Source organism: Etheostoma spectabile, chromosome 7 (genome assembly GCF_008692095.1).
Source record: "Etheostoma spectabile isolate EspeVRDwgs_2016 chromosome 7, UIUC_Espe_1.0, whole genome shotgun sequence".
Classification (NCBI taxonomy): domain Eukaryota; kingdom Metazoa; phylum Chordata; class Actinopteri; order Perciformes; family Percidae; genus Etheostoma; species Etheostoma spectabile.
This window is the reverse complement of record NC_045739.1, coordinates 9135561-9154312: the sequence shown is the minus strand read 5'-3', so window position 1 is coordinate 9154312 and position 18752 is coordinate 9135561. Positions and strand designations below refer to the sequence as shown.

Genomic DNA, 18752 nt, shown 5'->3' with positions numbered 1-18752 from the left:
CACACACACACACACACATCATCATCATCTTAACTAACAGCTTATCACCATGCCGAAGGTTAAAATTGATAACCCACTCTCCACCAAGATCTGGGCATCAAGGTGGTGACCTTAAAGTGACAGAGTAGGTAAGAGGAATTGATGATGTTTCCTCTATAGAGGCCTCCGTGTGGAAGATTAAAGCACCTCAAAAGCAGCTTTAGGCCAAATTGTGTTTTAGGCACAGATAGACTTAGGCATCACGTCTCTACTTTACACCAGCACCCTATTGGAAAGTAGAGGAACATCAGGACAGAATATGGCAGTCTGAGGTACTTCAGGGTCAAAGGGGCACAGGGCTGAGAGGTTTAAGAATATCTCTACTACCTACAGTTTCCTCCCCTTAGACATCTTTTTATGCTTTCTTCTTTCATCACAACAGTCAAGATGTGAGCAATAAATACTCTCTGTAATCTAGTACTCTAAGATATATCATGTGCAAACAAACAAAGAAAAGAAATAGGAGGAAGCCACTTGACACAATGAGTTTCAACCTTTCTTACCCCCATCCCTTACTGTTATGGTCACTCTTAAAACAATGCAAGAGAAGGAAACTGAGTCCTACAGTTTGAAAAAAGTGATGTTATCAAAGATATAAAGAGCAAATGCAATGGGGAAGAAAAATGTTTTTGTACACATTCTTATCACTTGATGGCAGTTTGTTTCTCCACTTCTCCTTGTGGGATGATGTATGCTCAAAACAGTGACAAATGACAGAAGTGTAACACCACTGTCAATAATTGCATGTTAGGTATACTGTTGGTAAGAGCTGCTGTGTACAGATGATTGTTGAACGTGACTCAGTATAAAATCCTACAAAATCAACATTTTCAAAGCTGTATCCTCGTCTATAACCAGAGAAATTTGTGTTTTAAAACCGATATCCATATACAGAATATATGCAAGCATAGCCAGAAATGGTAGGCCATTTGGACAGACTAGATAAACAAGCAGTTTTTTTCTGTGTGTTTACAATAAAGTATGTTGACTAGAGTCAATGTCACTTTCTGTGTTTATATCAGTATATCACTAGAGGAAAGCAGTGGATACTACCGGTGAGGTCCACCGATAAAGACATTTTTTTCACAGACTGACTCTAAAACCGGTTCTTTTTTTGCATTCATTATTCACCCATGCATGTTACTCTTGCAGCTTCACAGTTCTAATATTCAATCCATTAATGACACCATTATGTTCATGGCTGAACTGAAAAGAAACAAAATAATTCAAGGCCATTTTCATAGTGTTATGTGTTATAGAGAGCGTGTTATATTCTACTGAGCACCTTTGACAAGTCAGAAAGCACACCAGGAGAGCACTGAGAAAGGAGTAGATGCTGCCATCTAGAGGAATTACAAATGAACTGCATGATTACCATTTGATACACAGTCACTGACACAGCCTCCTAAAATCCAATTACCACAAGTAAAAAATAAAGTGCATTTTTGGCTGATGTTGAATGATGCTCTTACTTTTGAAGACATCAGAGTTCAGAGAGAGAAATGAAGCCTTCAAAGAAAACCAGTAATAGTAAGCACCAATAGTTTGTGGTGAAAGTTGTGGTAGTCAAAAATCAAAAGGAAAGAAAAGAATGGGTCTTGATCAATAGGATTATAGGTAATATTTTGCATCATACTATTCCGGTTACCATGCACTTGCAGATTCAACAACAACCCATCTGGAAAACTGACATGATCATCCCAGCTTCCAATGAAAGCAGTTTAATTGTCTTTCTGATAGCAGAGCAGAGCAAGCCCTTTGTCCATAATCACTCTCTCAATAGAACCTTTACAATTAGCCTTGTAGCTGCTCACTGAGCACACAGTTAATTATTGAGTCTTTTAAGTCTCATTGGGACTGCACCCGCTGTGTGTGTCGTGATATAGAGTCTGTAGTTCCAAAGCTTGACCAACAGTAGCATGTTGTTCTCAGAGTGTAGCCTGCAGAGTGGGATCCAGACAGCTTTCCCGCTCTGGAGACTCTATGTAGTTGGCCGATTCCTGGAGTTTCAACAGCATGACCATCTAGGTAGCAGAAGAAGACAGATTATCAGACGATTATCTGTTAATAACAAAGTTTTTTCTTTAAATGCCTCTTAGTCAAAATGGCAACTAAGAACCTTAACTTAACTAAACTTAACTAAATGTAAATTCAAATTGATATAAAACAGAGAAAGTAAATTCTCACATCTGAGAGACTATTAACAGCCAAGATTTTGTGGAATATTTAATAAATCTGTCACAAAAGGGCGCAACATTTTCATCCTTGCTATTTTTTTAAATTCAGAACGGTACGCAAATGAGCCCAGCCACAGTTCATCTGATTTGCAATAAGTGGTAAATGCTAAATAAGTTCTGATGAATTACTCTTTTGACACATGTTGAGTGCTGATGTCTGAAAAAGATTGGAATGCAAAGTTCCGGCTGTGTTGCTTTTCTTTTATTTAACATGCAAAACCTTAGTGTAGTCTTTTAAAAAATAAGAACTTAATTTGACTGTTTAATGCCTATAAAACACTAACAAAACCTTAATAAAAAATAAAAAAGAACCCCTTATTCTATTTTCAAATATGTTTTCCAGTTAATTTCTTGTTGATAGACTGATTAACTGACATCTGACAACTGACCCTTTAATAGTACCCCGTCTTTACAAAAAATGTCACTCTCACCAGTGGGTCTGACTCCAATGTGCTGGGTGGAGGTGTATCTTTGGTGGGCTTCTTTTCCTCACTGGGTGGACCTATGCTGGGGGGAGGTAGATGAAAGAGCCTGGACTGGTCCTGCTGTGCATTGGGCCAAGGGAGAGTCCCTCTCACCCACTCCACTGGATCCTCCCATACTGCCTTCTGCCCGTGCACCTGAGAGAACAGATAGACAAAGAAGTACAGTAATGAAGGTCTTGTTGTTGTTAGCACTTATGTTACACTTTGGAGGATGACTGTATGTGTGTTCACCTTGATGCCATCTTTGGCTCCCTCCTGCAGGTACGGTATGATGGAGTGGTTCCACAGGTCAATGAACCACTGCCTGAACTCCACCACTGATACTGGGCATGACAGAAAGAAGCAAGGACCTGAGGGAGAAATTGTGATGTTAATATATTTCCTGTTCCAGATCCAATTATCCCCCTTTTCCTGGCTTCTGCCTTAACCGGCCACTGTCTCTCACCTATGAGGAAGTCTGAAGTGCCATGTTTCTCCAAGAACGTGTGGAGGTGGTACCAGAGCTGAGGGATCCAGTCCAATACGCGGAGGAGAGCCTGGTGGCGTGCTGCGTCCTGCTCCTTCTCCTGGTAGGCTTCCACAGCTTTACGGTGCAGGTACCTCAGCAGGAACCCGTTAGCTGGTTCCACGTTGTTGGAGAACATTACCATCCTATGGTCATATGGTCAATGTTACTTTTACTGACTGTATATGATAGCTTAATTTTGTAATTAATAGTGCAGGAGGCATTGTAAACATGTTCTGGTTTTGTGCTCACCTGAAGCTAAGGTGCAGACTGTGGTTTGATGTCATCTTCACAGGCTGATTGGTTGTCCCAATGATGTAAGGACTGAAACATCAACAGAGGAAATCATGTAACTCAATGCAATCTTATTTCACCTCTTCAGTGAAATACCGTAACTGTTTGAAGTGACTCACCATTTGTGATACTTGCAGGTGAGTGCTCCGTTAACAAGCTCAGTGGTGGCTGCTGAATCACTGATGTCATCTATGATAACAACCAATGGCAGTTCTCCTCCACTATCTCTGTCTATATGATTGGCTAGGTCGGACAGGTACAACTGCAACTCCTGTGAAAGCAAAGACAGGTTCAATAAAAATGTCTGTGTGTAGAAATCCATAATTGTGTAGAAAAAAAATACGAAGTCATGTGTCACCTTCTGTGACTGACGATGCATGTTGAAGGTGACGGCAGTGCTGCAACCGAGGAGACAGGTCTCATGGTCAGCTTCGGACAAGTCCGTCCGGCTGCGCTGCAGGAGGTAGTGGGCCAGACGCTGAGCCAGGTAAGTCTTTCCTGTCCCGCTGGGCCCAGACAGAACCAGACGCCTGTGCTTTAGCAGCAAGCTGATGTAGTGCAGCATCATCGGCTTAGGAATCAGAGTCTCAAACACCAGTGAGTCAACACATTTTTCTCTGAGACCTAGAGAGAAGCAGACACAGGGCAGAGAGGAGAAGAAATTGGACTTATATTGTATTTATTATTAAATACTTGTAAATATGGTATGTGAAAAACAGGAAAAAATGTTAGCCCTTTATTTACAAACCATGTGTACATTCAAATCAAAAGCATAACATCAGATAGATAAATTAGAAATGTTCATGTCAAAAAATGAGGCAAATAGCAGCTCTCTAAAATACAAAGTTGAGTTTTACATTGTACCAAAATGAACTGAGATCAGCAGTTGCTTAGACGGTAGGAAATTAATTCAAATGAAAATGGACTCTACACAATTTTAAGAACATCTATTAATATGGTTTCAACTATCAGTTGAGGACACTAACTAACCTTTCAAAGTGACAAGTATTCGAGCTGAACCACTGCTGAGACAACGATAAGGTGAGGCTTGAGGTTTTTCCCCTCCTATCACCCTCTGCCCTCCCTGGGTCAGCTGGTACATGTGCAGCGAATCACAGGACAGACCAAGGCTGGCAGTCGGGTCCACTTGAGTTAGGTAGTCCTGGCGAAAAACAAAAAGAAGTAAGGAGTGATCTATCAAATCACAGCCATACTATTTGTTAGAACCACTAATCTAATAATAATACTATCTAATAAAAATAAATAAAATAATAAATATTAAAAGTTTACACGGTGAAAATGGACATTGACTTACCTTGAAGGTCTTAGCTATTAGAGAGTCGAGACAGGACCAGTCAGTTCTCGCACTGACCATCACTAAACCCAGGTAGAACTCCTGCTGCTGCTTACTGTCCTATAGAGACAGAGAGGGGGAAAGAGTGCACAATCTCACAGCTGTTTGATATAAAGCTGGTGATATTAATGAATATTGTGTCTATTAAAGGTGTTCTGTGTGTACCTCTCCTTGATCTCCAATGCGGACAAGCACTCGTGCACACACCTCATCCCTCTGGGAGGACACACTTAACGTGTCAGCTGGAGATACGTCTGTAAGAGAGAGAGAAAAAAAAGGATGAAAGTCGTATAGAAATATAACTTTTATTCAGTACTGTGCCTGAGCTGAAAATAAATGAAATTCTGTGTGTCTCTTACCTGGATCTTTACAATCATTCAGACTGAGGCTGAATGACTTGGTGAGGGACATGCTCATCGGCTGCCGCAGTGAGGGCCCCAGGAGAGAGGCCAGGCCTGAAGGCTGGGAAGTGGAAGAGGTGGGACCAGAGCCTGTTTTCAAATGGTCATTCTCTGCCTTCAAGTTCTCCACTGTTGACTAGGACATAACAAGATAAAAACTTCAATATTGAGTTATATTAACACAAATGCACCATTTATACGCATGCTTCACGTAAATATGTTACTGAACATGCACAGGCAAAACAAACCTGCATGCTGTTCATGGCTTCTCGAAGCTGCTCCAGTTGATGTGCAGAGCTTAAGGCCTCCAGTCGAATGTCTGTCAGTTCTCTCTCTTTCACCCAGAGTTCTGAGCGCAAGTCTGATACCGCCGTTTCCTCATTGTCTCCCTCTTCTGTAGTCTCCATGATTCTGGAGGGAACAAGATGCACTCATCAGGGCAAGACACCCATGAGAGCTAAACTGGTTATCTCACTATTGAGCTGAGAGATGGAGCAAGGTGTTTGTGTACTCACACAGAAGAGGTGGCGGAGGCCGATGTTTTGAGGGATGAGGGCTGTTTATCTTCTTCCTCTTCTCCTCCCTCATGGAGCATTTTTGGGGAGTTGGGAGCTGAGGAGTCAGGTGTGGCAATTTCCTCGATATCTGAGTATGTTTTTGAGCCTTTCTTAATGCTGAATGCCTTGTTGAAGGAACTCCTCAGCTACACAGATGGAGAGGAGCAGGAAGAAAGAGGAAGAGACAGACAATTTAACCAATATTCTGAGTCAAAAAAGAAGTAGGTGTTAGGATTGTTAATCTGATCCATGCTAAACATTAAAGGAGTGGTTTGTTATCTTGGGAAATGCTTAGTCGCTTTATTGCTGTGAATGAGAGGGATGTGTCTAAAGCTCACTTACACACTTCTTGGTGTATTGTCATAACCGTGAGGTTCCTGGGTGTACTGTCATAACCGTGAGGTTGCTAGGCAACGAGTGTAGACTCAGAAAGTTACTGTACCCAGCCAAGAAATAGTTAGAACATACTCAACCCCACAACCACAACTTGCTGTTTTAACATTTTAATTTTGTATGGATTAAACAAACGTGCTGGTAGGTGAATTTTGTTACCTTAGGACTGAGCTAGGCTAGTTGTCCGCCCCTGTTTCTAGTCTATATGCTAAGTTAAATGCTAATATTTATTGAACAGACATGAGAGTGGTATCCACTTCTGGCAAGAAAACAAATAAGTGCATTTCCCAAAAAGGATTGGCTTCCAGTCATTTTCTGCAAATAGGTCAAAGTTGTAGTTAGTGCATGTTTTTGCAGATTTAATACCCTGCTGTTGGTTCAGTAAGGGATATTTGGTAAGGTTGTACAACATTTTAATGAAAGACAAAATGCACAATATGGAAAATAATGTAAATGACGAGAAACCGCAAATATTACATTTGGATGATTAAACTGAGAACTCCACTTTCCATCATGCCTGCTGATTGCCACTTTAACTGAATTGCAGCCATCCATTCAAATTTAATATTCACAGAACAGGCAGCCAATCAGTAGTTTAGGAGGTCAATGTGCAGAGATGGAGGGTACTTGAGAATTGCATTTTAGTGTTAGAGTCAATAATGCTATGAAGGACCTGTGTGAAATTATAGAGGCTTTATAGCGACAAAATGATTACACTCACCTCAAAGACCTAAAACAGAAAGATAACATAAGACAGAGGAGGGAGAGACTGGTCATACTTACTCGTATGTCATTTTCACTAGGGAAAACGAACTGTGCATAGACCAACACCAGGTTGTGAGAACTAAAACATTGCCTCGCATGCAGCGTGTGTTTTTACCCAGCTCTTTTTCTTCTTCTTCTTGGCATCTTGGTCCTTGAAGCTGCCCACACTGGACATACTGGTCAGGCTGTTGAGACTGGAGATGCTCTCACATGAGTTCTGACGTCGAATCCGCACATCTGGTAAATGGGAAAAGTCAACATCAAAAGAGGCAAATGTGCAGGGACACAGTCAGTTGTGCAGAGAGACAGAAGGAAACAAAAAGATCAACTGGTCTATCTCCAAACCTTTCATTATATCCGGGGTGTTTAAGGCTCCTTGTATGACTGCCTGGGCTTCATCATTCCTGGCCTTCAGAGCCTCAATGGTCTCTCTCAGCTCTACCAGCTCTGTGTCCTACACACACACAAATTTAGAGATGTTAGTGACTTGAGTTGGGAAAGACCAGTTTTCATCTGAGCTCAGAGCTGTGTGAAAGCTTCACCATTTTTTTAAGCAGCAGACTGGTTTACATTTTTCATCATGCAAACCAACTTCTTCAAACTTAACTTTGACACAACTTAAGCCTCACCATCGATAACTCCACTCTGTCTCCCTCCCAACACATCCATAACCTAAGTTATATTTCAACAGCAACCTCTCCTTCAAACACCACGTCAAATAAATCACTTGGACTGTCTTTTTTTTCATCTAAAGAACATAGCTTGTCTACGCCCATCACTCTACTTCTTTGCTGCCGAAACCTTAATCCATGCCTTTATCACATCCCAAATTGACTACTGCAATAGCATTCTTTACTGTACATCATCCAAAGTCCTATTTAACTCCAGTACATCCACAACTCTTTTGCTTGTCTGCTCACCCATTCTTGCTCCTGAGACCACATCGCCCCTGTCCTCCAGAACTTCCACTGGCTCCCTGTCCCACGGCAGATACAATTCAAAGTCTGTCTACTCACTCACAAAGCATCCATAACCATACCTACCAACGTCCTATCTCATTGACCTGCTCCACCTCCACACTCCTTACCGCAGCCTCTGCTCCTCTGATGCCAACCTTCTGTCTCCACCCCTCAGGACCGAGCGCCAGACCTGGGGTGACAGAGCCTTCTCCATAGCTGCCCCCTCCCTCTGGAACTCTCTCCCCACACACATCTGCGACTGCACCGATCTGTCCATGTTCAAATCACAAAACTCACCTTTTTAGAGCTGCTTTTAATTATTTTTGTTAATGTGTGTTTCTTTTCAGAGTGTGGATTTCTTTTTTAAAACTCTGTAAAATGCTATATAAATAAAATGCATTCATATTATTATCGTCATTGAAAGTCGTTAGAGTTAAAATTCTTCTGGTAATAGACAGTGAAACCCACATGCAAATGACCTGCTAATTATTCTTGTAAGAAATTAATAGTTCATCTCCACTTCACACATCATTACCTCATTCATGCTCATCTCAGGTCAGTGCTACTATGTCTCTTTATTCTTATTCTTGTTGACTCATTCTTGTGTTGATTCATTCTTGTGTTTAGATATATATATATATATATATATATATATATATATATATATATATATATATATATATATATATATATATAAAATACAATGCCGGTATTATTTGTAGCATTTAACTACACAAAAAAGATTGATTTCGATTTGAAAATAATGGTTTGGCTTATTTGGAAAAACTACATTTTGTATTCAATGTATTACAGTTTTTTACCGTTTCTAAAATGAAAATGGATACATTCCTACGTTTTTGGAAGGAGAAGTATGGTCTGATGTTTTAGTAAAGCACTACAACTCAAACCCACCACATGAGCTCATAAATCTGGTGGGCTTGATATCGTCCTCACGATATTAACAGTTCAAAAGGACAAAGAGTCCAGAACAACGGAGTCTCTCTTTGCTGCTTATTGTGTGCTAAAATCGATTCCACTCCACTCTAAATAGAGCCGCCCGGCCCATCTCGTCAAAGTTAAAGAGCATCAGCTCCAGGCTAAGTTGCACAGGTCAGTGCGCCGGCACAAACAACAAAGACTTTTTCTGGAACGGTCTAGACGGGTCTTTCAGTGGGAGCAGCAAGGCATGAAGCACTGAGAGAGACTCCTCACATTTATGTACACACTAAACACTGCCTCAAGCGCAGATCAATTTATTCACAGCAAAACAGATTCAAAGGCTGAAGAATGCAGGAATGTGATGTTTGGTGTGAGTGCACGTGCAACTCAAGGTTGTTTTTCAGTGATCGTCTCCTCACACTAAGTCAGCCTGTGGGACTGCAGCCGGGACCTCTAACCTACATTCAGCTCCTCAGCGCAGGCTGTGATCAAAGTCACCTCACTCCATGCTGGCACAACGCTGCCTGCTTTAGCTGAACGCTCGCAATAAGACGGTCACAATTGTGGAATGCAGCTGGAATTCGGGTTTGTGATTATTTGTGTTTGAAAGTGTTGATACCTTTTGTTCCTGGCTTATTGACAGACTCTGTAGCCGAGTTGTCATCAGTTGCAAACTTTGCTCGAAGGCGGCCACCAGATTTGCCTGATTGGAAAAAATGAAAGACAAAAGCAATAAAGCAAAATTTGTGTTTTCCCCAATTATTTATTAAAGTAGGAAATTATTATTTATTACATTACATTACTGGTCTTTAAAAAGCATAATTTACATGTAGACACGGATAAAGTATAGGGAGAATAATGAAACTAGAAATTGACACCCTATACGGGAAGAGATTCAATAGATTTCCTCTGCCCCTATATCGCTTGTGTATGACGTGCTGAAAGGCTGAATAACACACAAAGGCTGAACAGGATGTCCCCTGTGGAAAATTCTCCTCCTCCCTAATCTCTCTCTCTCGCTCGCTCTCTCTCCCACTCACACACACACACACAGAGTCCAGAGCAGGAAGGAAAAATTACTTTCCCCTCTCCTTTGTAGAATGTATTAATACAGTAAAATAATGCATTCAGGGCAGTCATTAATTCCACACATAACCATGTTGTGATCCGTGATAAGGTAAAACAATATGAAAAATCTCTCTCTCTCTCTCTCTCTCTTGCTCTCTCACACACACACATACACACACACACACAGACACACACACAAACACACCCTTGATTTATGTGTGCTGCATTAAGCCGTGCATAATGGATGCGCTGTATTGCTGCACTTGGACCAATGGAAATGCTGACAGGGTGGTTGTACAGAAACAACCTTGTAGATTGAAGAGAAACAGCAAGGCACCTGTGTGTGTGTGTGTGTGTGTGTGTGTGCCAAAGCGAAGTGGCTTTGGGGAGAGGTTTAGGAGGAGGTTAGCATTATTCAGGCCCCACACATGGATAAGAAATGTGCTGAGAATGCACAGAAATGATCTATAACTGACATACCACAATTTGGATTTAAAATCTCTCTCTGTGCATATCTTTCCTACTTCATCTGAAGGGTAAATATCTTGCCTTGTGCATCTTTAAAAACAGGTCATCAATATAAAGTGTAGTTTTTATAAAAGGCTTAATATTTTCCTTTTCCTTTTCCAGAGTTGATGGGGACTATTTTCAGCTGCAAATTTGGTGAAACAGTGAGTATTTTAGGCAGCAGGGTGGTGTACTGTATGTGGGGAAAAATAAACTACAGTGCCCATGTTCATCATAATAACAGAATGTGTCACCCAGTGTGGCTCATTGATGTGTTTTTAATATTTTTGGACAACAATAGAGCTCTATTTTACTGAGGAATGAGGTATATTAGGCTTTGGGCAGATAATACTTGCTACTAGGATCAATTCAATGTTGTTGTTGTTGGTCTTTGAAATTGATACGTTGAAAAATATAGAAAACCATCAGACTTTTCCTTTAAAAGGTCTCGATCAACTGACTTGCTAAAAAATCAAAAGCGTAACTCCAGCAGCAATACACTGGTACTCATAAGGTAGGTACATGTAACATAATCTGAACAAAGTTTGATGTGCTATGCACATCTTTTTACATTAAGCAGTAAGAAACAAAAAATACAAGACTGTTGAAGGCTCCCTGACGTTGCTCTTTCTTTGCCTGCTGTCGCTTGTTCAACACTCGTGATGTCTTTATGAGTATCAGTTACCTCTGCCTCAGGGTAGATGTCACTGAGGTGGACAGTTCATCAAGACGAGTGACAAGAATAGGGTGTAAAATTGGAGGGAGGGGCTATTACACATTTGTTGCCTCGGGGTGAAAGGCCGCACATTGTACCTTTAATTATGGTAAATGTCATTTGTGTAGATAAGAGAGTGGTTGCACCAAGGTATTTTCCCTTTTTATATTGATAGGGAGATGGAAAATTCTCTTTAAGAAATTCCTTTGAGAGTTGAAATCCACTTGGGGATAAAATGTTAATTATTTAAGAATATTTGCTAAAGACATTAAGTTAAACTTCTATGTTTTTAAGAGGACATTTGAGGCTACTGCAAAAGGAAATAAGTTATTTGGGTGATTTATGCAAGAGGGCACTATTTATTAATGATAAGTAAAGTAGCAGACAAACAGTACATACGTTAGCTGTCAGCTGTGTCGTCAGGTTAGACACCTTCTCCTGCGACGATTCCAGCTCCCTCCTCAGTTTACGTATTTGCTGTAAGGAAAAACGGGCATGTTGCATTATACTAAAGGTGACATTGGCTGAGATTAAGTGACTCAGGGTGGATGTTGCCCATGAAATGAATGACAGACTTGTTCTCCAACAGACAATAGAGATGAGAGTGATGGATGAAAGGACAGAAATGAGACAGAGAAGAAGAAAGAGCGAGAACCAACTTACCTCTCCCTGAATCCTTTCTTCAGCCTTTGAAAGCAGTGGGAATAAGAGTCAAGGTGTTACATAAGACAAAAGGAGAGGAGTAGAGAGGAGAAGAGACTAATACAATATTGGGCGTACCCAGGGAAAAAGTCTTGTCTATTTAAAGTGTGAAATGAGACAAAAGCACCAATCACACTCCCATGTAAATACATCTTATACTGAAGCGTAGCTACCTGATTCTGCATGCCGCCCACACTCACCGAGGAGTAGCTTGACGAAGCATTGGACGCCAGAGAGAGTACAGACCCATGAACTAAAAAGTACAAAACAATTAGAAGTAACAAAATAAACCAATTAGAAAATGAGTTTCACAACAACACTGAACAACACTGTTGAATAACAGGTATCACAATAATTCAGTGGGCTCACCCTCGTCGGGCTCCTTGTCTCTGAAGGATCCAGAGCGAACCATTCCCATGCTGCGGGGGCGTTCAGCCAGCGACAGCGTGCTGCCCAGCGGAGATGCTCCGTACAGCTCCAAAGAAGCATCGTGTGTTGGGATGCTGTTGGATCGAGTCATCCTCGGAGGTCCGCCGACAGGGCTGGGCACTGGAAAGAGAGCAGAAGTGTCAAAGGAAAGACAGTTAGCATTGTTATACATGAAATGCATAATGTAGTGTTAGCACTATTCTCGTCAGTACTCTTTTAAGTGTGTGTGTGCCTGTGTTTAAACTCACTCGTACTGGTCTTAGAGGTGCGGGGCAGGGAGGTGGGTGAGGACAGCAGTGGAAGATTGAGCGAGTCAGTCATACTGAGAATAGTATGAGAGTGTCTCCTCTCCCCTTTCTCCTTCCCTTCCTCCTCAACCTGGGAGGCACCGCTAAAACTGCATAGACAAAGACAAAGTTAGTGTAACTATGAATAGTAAATAAAGAAACCATCAGTCATTATAGGTATGTCATTTTTACGTATTGGAATCAATGTACAGTATTCAAATTTAAAAGTCCTGTTAAATGCTATCAGACAGAGAGCACACAAAAGTAGTCAAAGTCAAACAAAAGAAGAGTTATAAAAATAAGTAAGAAAGAATAAAAAAACATCAACTTTATTTCAAACCCCATTTATCATCTAAACGTAGGATACAAACATTTAACACATTTTTAGAAAACATTACAATATACAGTAGTGACTAGGACATTTTTACAAATTGTCTTATAATATATTGTTATATTGTATAAATGTGTTTATAGACCAGCCTCCAGTTATGGATAAATCACAGGAGTTGTTGACCTTTTATTAACAAATGGCAGACTGCTTTTGAATGCTAAGTAATGAGGGTTAAAAAAAAAGTGTTACCCAGTAATAATATTTTTAAATAAGTGGAAAGACAAACAAAATGTTGCCAGTGGGACCCGATATGATTTTGAGGGAATTAAAGCAAGATTTATGGAATACAAGTGACAGGGATGATCAGGATTACAGTAACACAATCCGTCATTTAATGAGAATGTAATCAATGGTATCTGTGCGTGTGTGTGTGTGTGTGTGTGTGTGTGTGTGTGTGTGTGGTGTGTGTGTGTGTGTGTGTGTGTGTGTGTGCAATGAGAGACTGTGCCAAACTATCAGTGCATGGCAGTGTGTGGCTGTCCAGTATGTGTGTGTCCCACTTACCTCAAACCTTTCTTTGGCAGTGTGTTTCTGTCTCTCTGAGAACTGTGGAGATTAAACAATGACATCATTTAACCACTGCTGCAGGGAGTTATTAAACTCTCAAGAGCAGGCAGCAGGCGCAAAGAAGCACAGTATGATTGGCAGACAGCTGGTGTCGGCCAGCAATTATGACTTCAGTCACTGGGGCCCATACGACAATGATAATAGGCCTGCAGTAATAATAGCCTAAAATCTCTCAGTCTGTGTCTGTGTGTGTGTGTGTGTGTGTGTGTGTGTGTGTGTGTGTGTGTGTGGTTGTAGTTTTAGTTCATGACGTATATACGATTTTTAGATTTCTCTTTAATCCATATTCTATCATTTGGGCAATATTTAGCAACTCATACAGAATTTACTGTACAAAAACATGAAATATACAACACATTTTAGTTTGTGACTGCCATGGGATGGAGATAGGCATCCTCTTGCATTTTACCAGGACTATTGTTTGTCTCTGGCTTTCTGTTTAATCACAAATTAAATGTTGGTAAAAGCTACCAAAGTCTACCTCTGAATATACCTCTGAACCTCTGAATAACTCTAATATTATAGTATAGTATATTCTGATATTCTGAGTTTATACTACAGAAATCTCTACCAGTCTACGTTTTAATTATCATCTTGTTTTTAAGGTTTAAATAGGTGTTGTTTCTTACTCTTGATTAATGCCACTGCTGTCAAAAATTGGCTTTTCCAGTCTGAGCGTTTTGTCATCAAATGCCAACCAAATCTTCTTTCCACCTGCCCACTCAGTAAGGGGCAAGAGATGCATTATTGCATTACTTTCCTGACCACTTGTGCTTTCCCTGAACAATAGTTAAGGTTGGTGCAGTTCCTCAGCAGACCAGTAGGTGGAGATACATAGCAGCATTACAAAACTGAACATGAACCAAACATCTGCTTTGCATGTATGCGTGATTGGGTTTAAAATATATGTACAGTAAGATTATTGAATCTCACCTGTCTGTGGCAGACAATGAGGCTTTACTTCCAGAGCTCCAGCTGGCAGGAGGGCCTCTGTCTTCCTGTCTATCTTTGTGCCTGGACTCTAAGGTGGTGTAGCCTCTCACCAAACTGTCCCTCTCCCTCGTCTTCTCCCTCTCCTGGGGCTCTGGGGCCAGACTCATTGTGAGCGACAGCGACTCCATGCTGCGATGCAGTCCAGACAGACGAGGGTAGATCAAAGGAGAGGTGCTCCCTCCGCTCCCTTGAACCCCGAGAGAAGAAACCTGCCTTGGCCCCAACCCTGAGCTTGAGAAGCAGGCCGAAGAGTTTACATTAAGTAAAGGAGCAGGGCTGGGGGTCAGGCAGGGGCCAGTGGAGCTGCCTACTGAGCTGGCCAGGTCCTGGAGCTTAGAGTAGGGAGGAATCTTAGGTGGCAGAGACTCCTGAACTCCCATCTCTAGGCTGTTTGAGTTCAGCTTGTCAAGATGGGCCATGGATGGAGGCTTTGCCAGGCTGCGCATCCCAGATAACCTAAAGACAAAGACAGACAACACTGAAGTTAATTCATATTTATTTTTTGTTTTTTATATTAAAGTGAGTTGAAAAATACTGAGAAATTGCACCATGTATGTTTTGTGGTAGTATATGAAGCCGATACCTGTGTGTGTTGGGTGAGGGCAGATCAATGCTCTTGCCACTGCTGGGAGGTCGCAGCCCCTGCAGCTTGCCTCCGTTCTCTGAGGGGGTCTGAGCAGGGCTGCCCTTCAGAGACCCACCTCCACACTCAGAGTCAGATACTACAGCTTTGGCTTTAGCCCTCTCTTTCTCTTTCTCTCTGTCTGTCTGATTGACAGGAGTGGGACTCGGGATCCCACGACCACCTGCCTTACTCAACCCTGAACCAAGCCCTGAGGCGGGCTCTTTAAGCCTAGAGCCCTGGGGTGGTTTGATCAGCCCCGAGCCTATGTCCATGGTAGTGCTCACTGGGCGAGCTGAGCTCGGCCGGGTTAAGGTCAGGGTGCTTGTCTTAGCTGGGCGAGGCAGAGAGCGGTACTGGAGAGACGTCCTGGCAGTTGGAGATAGAAAACCACTCTGGTCGGTGCTTGAAACATCCAAACTTGTCTTACGTCCTCCACCACTTCCTCCACCACCACCACCAGTCCCTGGTTTGACAGGAATACCCGACGTTTTAGGAATCTTCCCCGCATTGTTTGTGCCGTTATTGGTAGCTGTGGTAGGCTTCTTGAAGCCAAAGTTTCCACCAGTTGAGGGCCTTACAAGGCCGGACGGAGGTTTACGTTGTTCACCAGCCCCGGTGCCATTTCTGGGTTCTTTACCGGCATCAGAAGAGGAGCGCTGAAGGCCGGAGTTCTTCACTGTTAACCGAGACTTATCCATTGGCTTCCCATCTGACTTTACTGTACCTAGAGAGGTAGAGAGAAGAACTCACTGATGAGTAGCTTGAACAGTTTAAAGCCTGAAGAGACTCTGGTGATGAGTGAGATTAACCAAGCCATATTAGGACATGATATCTTATCTAACCACCCACAAGGTCTGACTGTCTGCTGATAAAAGCAAATCCCTGCCTGACTCTGAGAAGAGAGACAGTGTGTAGACCAGACTCTCACACTGTTATCATGCAGTTACTCCTCTTTTCCATCCTGATGAACTAAAACCATTTTCTGTGGCTTTCCAGTAAGTGTACGTATGTGTGTCACAACTGCAGAGAGCTGAGATTAAAATGTGTGTGGAAAACTAGTGTTCACATTCACTAAGCGTGTCTGCACGCGCAAATGTGCATTAAACACCCAGTATAACTGAGTTAGTCTACTCTTTGGGGAAAGAGGGCGGCGTGAGAGATAGCCCGGTGGAACGGAGGTTGAAGGACAATTATGTTATTTTGTTCCCCTCTTTACATTTCCCAGTTGGCAAATTAATTGGACTTGTTTGGAAGTTATTATGAAAAAAAACTATTATATTATTATATGTGCACTGTATGCACCACCCGCACAAGTGCAAGCCCACACTACCCACACTCTTAATTTGTATCTAATGGGAGTTGTTATGGGAGGTTTATATACAAGGCATTAACAGAGTCAAAGAACTGCTGTTGAATGGGACCCACCGGCGTGCTGCCTTGGGACATCTGGAGTCACTTAAGGGTATTGAAAAACCCGCAAAATACACACACATAGGGCCAGACACATATACCACACACACTCAGAGTTCTCAGTGATTGGATCTTATAGGTATATGACACTGACAACACATTATGCTTGGAGTTCTTTTGTAAATGTGAAAATTGGGTTTACAAGTCAAGTCATAAACTCAATCCATCGTATAACCGCAACACTGCACGTTCCAAGAACCTTAAGCTGCATTAACACACACTGCCAACAGGGCTGGGAGAAGCAAACACACACACTGACAGAATCCAGTCATACGTATTAATTTTGACTGAAATGAAGCTTGATTTACTGACATGGGCTATAGAGACAGTGGAGCTCAACGTTGCGTGTGTAGAGACAGTGAATCACCATGTGACTTGACGCAGGAGGCCTGTGCATGTCTGAAGTGATACAGGCAGACAGAGAAATACTTTACATTTATAACACTGCCGTCTCCACATTTAGAGTCTCCTTCCCAAAGTCTTCTTCTATTTAAGGCCACAGTGGTAGAAGGGGGCGCAGTATGGAATGATGTATCCACACAAACTCATATTCCTGACTATTATTCCCGGCGTTTTCCAAGAAAAATGAGCCACCTAATTTCTAGGCTCCACATTGTCTCCCGTCGTCAAATTGTGGATGTTGGTTCCAAAGCACATCAACATCTCAAAAAACAAACCAACCAGTATTAATTCTAGGTATTTTTTCTAGAAAAGCTACACTGAGTAAAACTCCATGTAAACATAACAAATGTTCACAGGGCACCTGTAAGTAAATAAAGTACATAACATATAATATAAATACCTAAATAATTTATATTAAAGTCAATTTTGAGACAGTAAGTTAAAGAGTTTGAGGCAAAATGTAAAAGTATCTGGAATGAAGACTGTGTAGCATTTACCGCATTTTAAATTATTTTCAGTTAGTACAAAACAATAACAATTTGTCCTGAAACAATTAATAATTTGTCGATTAATTGGCCAAAGAAAATTAATTTGATTTATTAATTTCTTGCAATTGAGGAATCGTTTAAGTCATTTATCAAGGAAAAACAAATATTTTTTAGTTCAAGCATTTTCAATATTTGTGCTGTTCTTCTCTCTTATATACTGTATCATTGTAAACTGAATATATTTGGTTTTTGGTTACCTTGTGCTCCGGAAAGCACAATTTTTTTTTTTGCCATTTTCTTTCTTTTTTTTTAAAACATCTTATAAACAATCAATTGATAGAGTTAAGCTGAAATCATCATAAAAATGACTAAATGATAATGATAATATTTGTTAGTTGCAGCTCTAAACAAAATGAACCAAACCTATGTTTATCATATGGTTAGTATATACTGCATACTACAGAATATGCTACATAATAAGTATGGAAGTGCATATCTATCCCTGGAAATGTTGCGTCTTTAAAGCTCTCACACTTTCTGTGTCTCCTACACAGACACACACACACACACACACACACACACACACACACACACACACACACACACACACACACACACACACACACACACACACACACACACACACACACACACACACACACACACAGCCAGCCAAAGCTCAGAAATGAACTGATTTCCAGCATGAGAGATAGAGAAATTCTGCCGCTCCCATGGATAAAATCATGAACTCCTCCACACTCATGAGCTAAAGCAGCCTTCAAAAGTTGGCTTTCACTTCACTTCATCATCTGATTAATTAGAGTCTGAAACTCTGTGGCAGAGTGAATAACATTGATAACAGATTCATAGCATTCACATCAATAACAATAACAGCCTGACACACAGATCACAGGCTGGTTCAACACACTTGTTTGGCATATATGTCATTTCAACAGCTGGCAATGAAAACACAGGACAGTCCCACAGAAAGAGGACTGTTTACACAGTCACTGTGTAACTAGATTGGCCAACAACAGCACAGCTAATATCCTGTTTTTTTGGTTGTCTATATGTGTATGTGTATGTGTGTGTATGTAGGTGTGTGTGTGTGTGTTTGTGTGTGTGCTTAAGTTAACAACACACAGATGGTGTGCTTAAAAGGCAGATGCACAATCCACAC

At 41.3% G+C, this 18752-nt stretch overlaps 2 protein-coding genes across 7 annotated transcripts in view; one reads left to right on the top strand and one right to left on the bottom strand.

The window, feature by feature from the left end:
- The window catches only part of LOC116692455 (rho-related GTP-binding protein RhoA-C), a 732216-nt gene that overhangs the window by 155424 nt on the left and 558040 nt on the right, over nucleotides 1-18752 (top strand). The window lies entirely within an intron of this gene.
- nav1a (neuron navigator 1a) overlaps nucleotides 1-18752 on the bottom strand; it is an 86191-nt gene that overhangs the window by 626 nt on the left and 66813 nt on the right. The window contains exons 10-34 of one of the 6 annotated variants that reach the window (XM_032520707.1): nucleotides 15171-15936; nucleotides 14528-15043; nucleotides 13532-13573; nucleotides 12598-12746; nucleotides 12290-12469; nucleotides 12094-12173; nucleotides 11882-11905; nucleotides 11618-11695; nucleotides 9548-9631; nucleotides 8118-8258; nucleotides 7376-7484; nucleotides 7146-7267; nucleotides 5831-6018; nucleotides 5564-5726; nucleotides 5274-5451; nucleotides 5080-5168; nucleotides 4876-4974; nucleotides 4551-4722; nucleotides 3919-4184; nucleotides 3680-3831; nucleotides 3519-3590; nucleotides 3207-3412; nucleotides 2993-3111; nucleotides 2708-2896; nucleotides 1-2063 (exon numbers count right to left, since the gene is read on the bottom strand). The exon at nucleotides 1-2063 is cut by the window's left edge and continues 626 nt beyond it. In XM_032520707.1, coding sequence (XP_032376598.1) covers nucleotides 1968-2063; nucleotides 2708-2896; nucleotides 2993-3111; nucleotides 3207-3412; nucleotides 3519-3590; nucleotides 3680-3831; nucleotides 3919-4184; nucleotides 4551-4722; nucleotides 4876-4974; nucleotides 5080-5168; nucleotides 5274-5451; nucleotides 5564-5726; nucleotides 5831-6018; nucleotides 7146-7267; nucleotides 7376-7484; nucleotides 8118-8258; nucleotides 9548-9631; nucleotides 11618-11695; nucleotides 11882-11905; nucleotides 12094-12173; nucleotides 12290-12469; nucleotides 12598-12746; nucleotides 13532-13573; nucleotides 14528-15043; nucleotides 15171-15936 — 4280 coding nt within the window. In that variant the 3' untranslated portion in view covers nucleotides 1-1967. The remainder of the gene's footprint in view (nucleotides 2064-2707; nucleotides 2897-2992; nucleotides 3112-3206; nucleotides 3413-3518; nucleotides 3591-3679; nucleotides 3832-3918; nucleotides 4185-4550; nucleotides 4723-4875; nucleotides 4975-5079; nucleotides 5169-5273; nucleotides 5452-5563; nucleotides 5727-5830; nucleotides 6019-7145; nucleotides 7268-7375; nucleotides 7485-8117; nucleotides 8259-9547; nucleotides 9632-11617; nucleotides 11696-11881; nucleotides 11906-12093; nucleotides 12174-12289; nucleotides 12470-12597; nucleotides 12747-13531; nucleotides 13574-14527; nucleotides 15044-15170; nucleotides 15937-18752) is intronic. The other 5 variants (XM_032520709.1, XM_032520708.1, XM_032520711.1 and 2 more) reach the window with 5 other exon arrangements.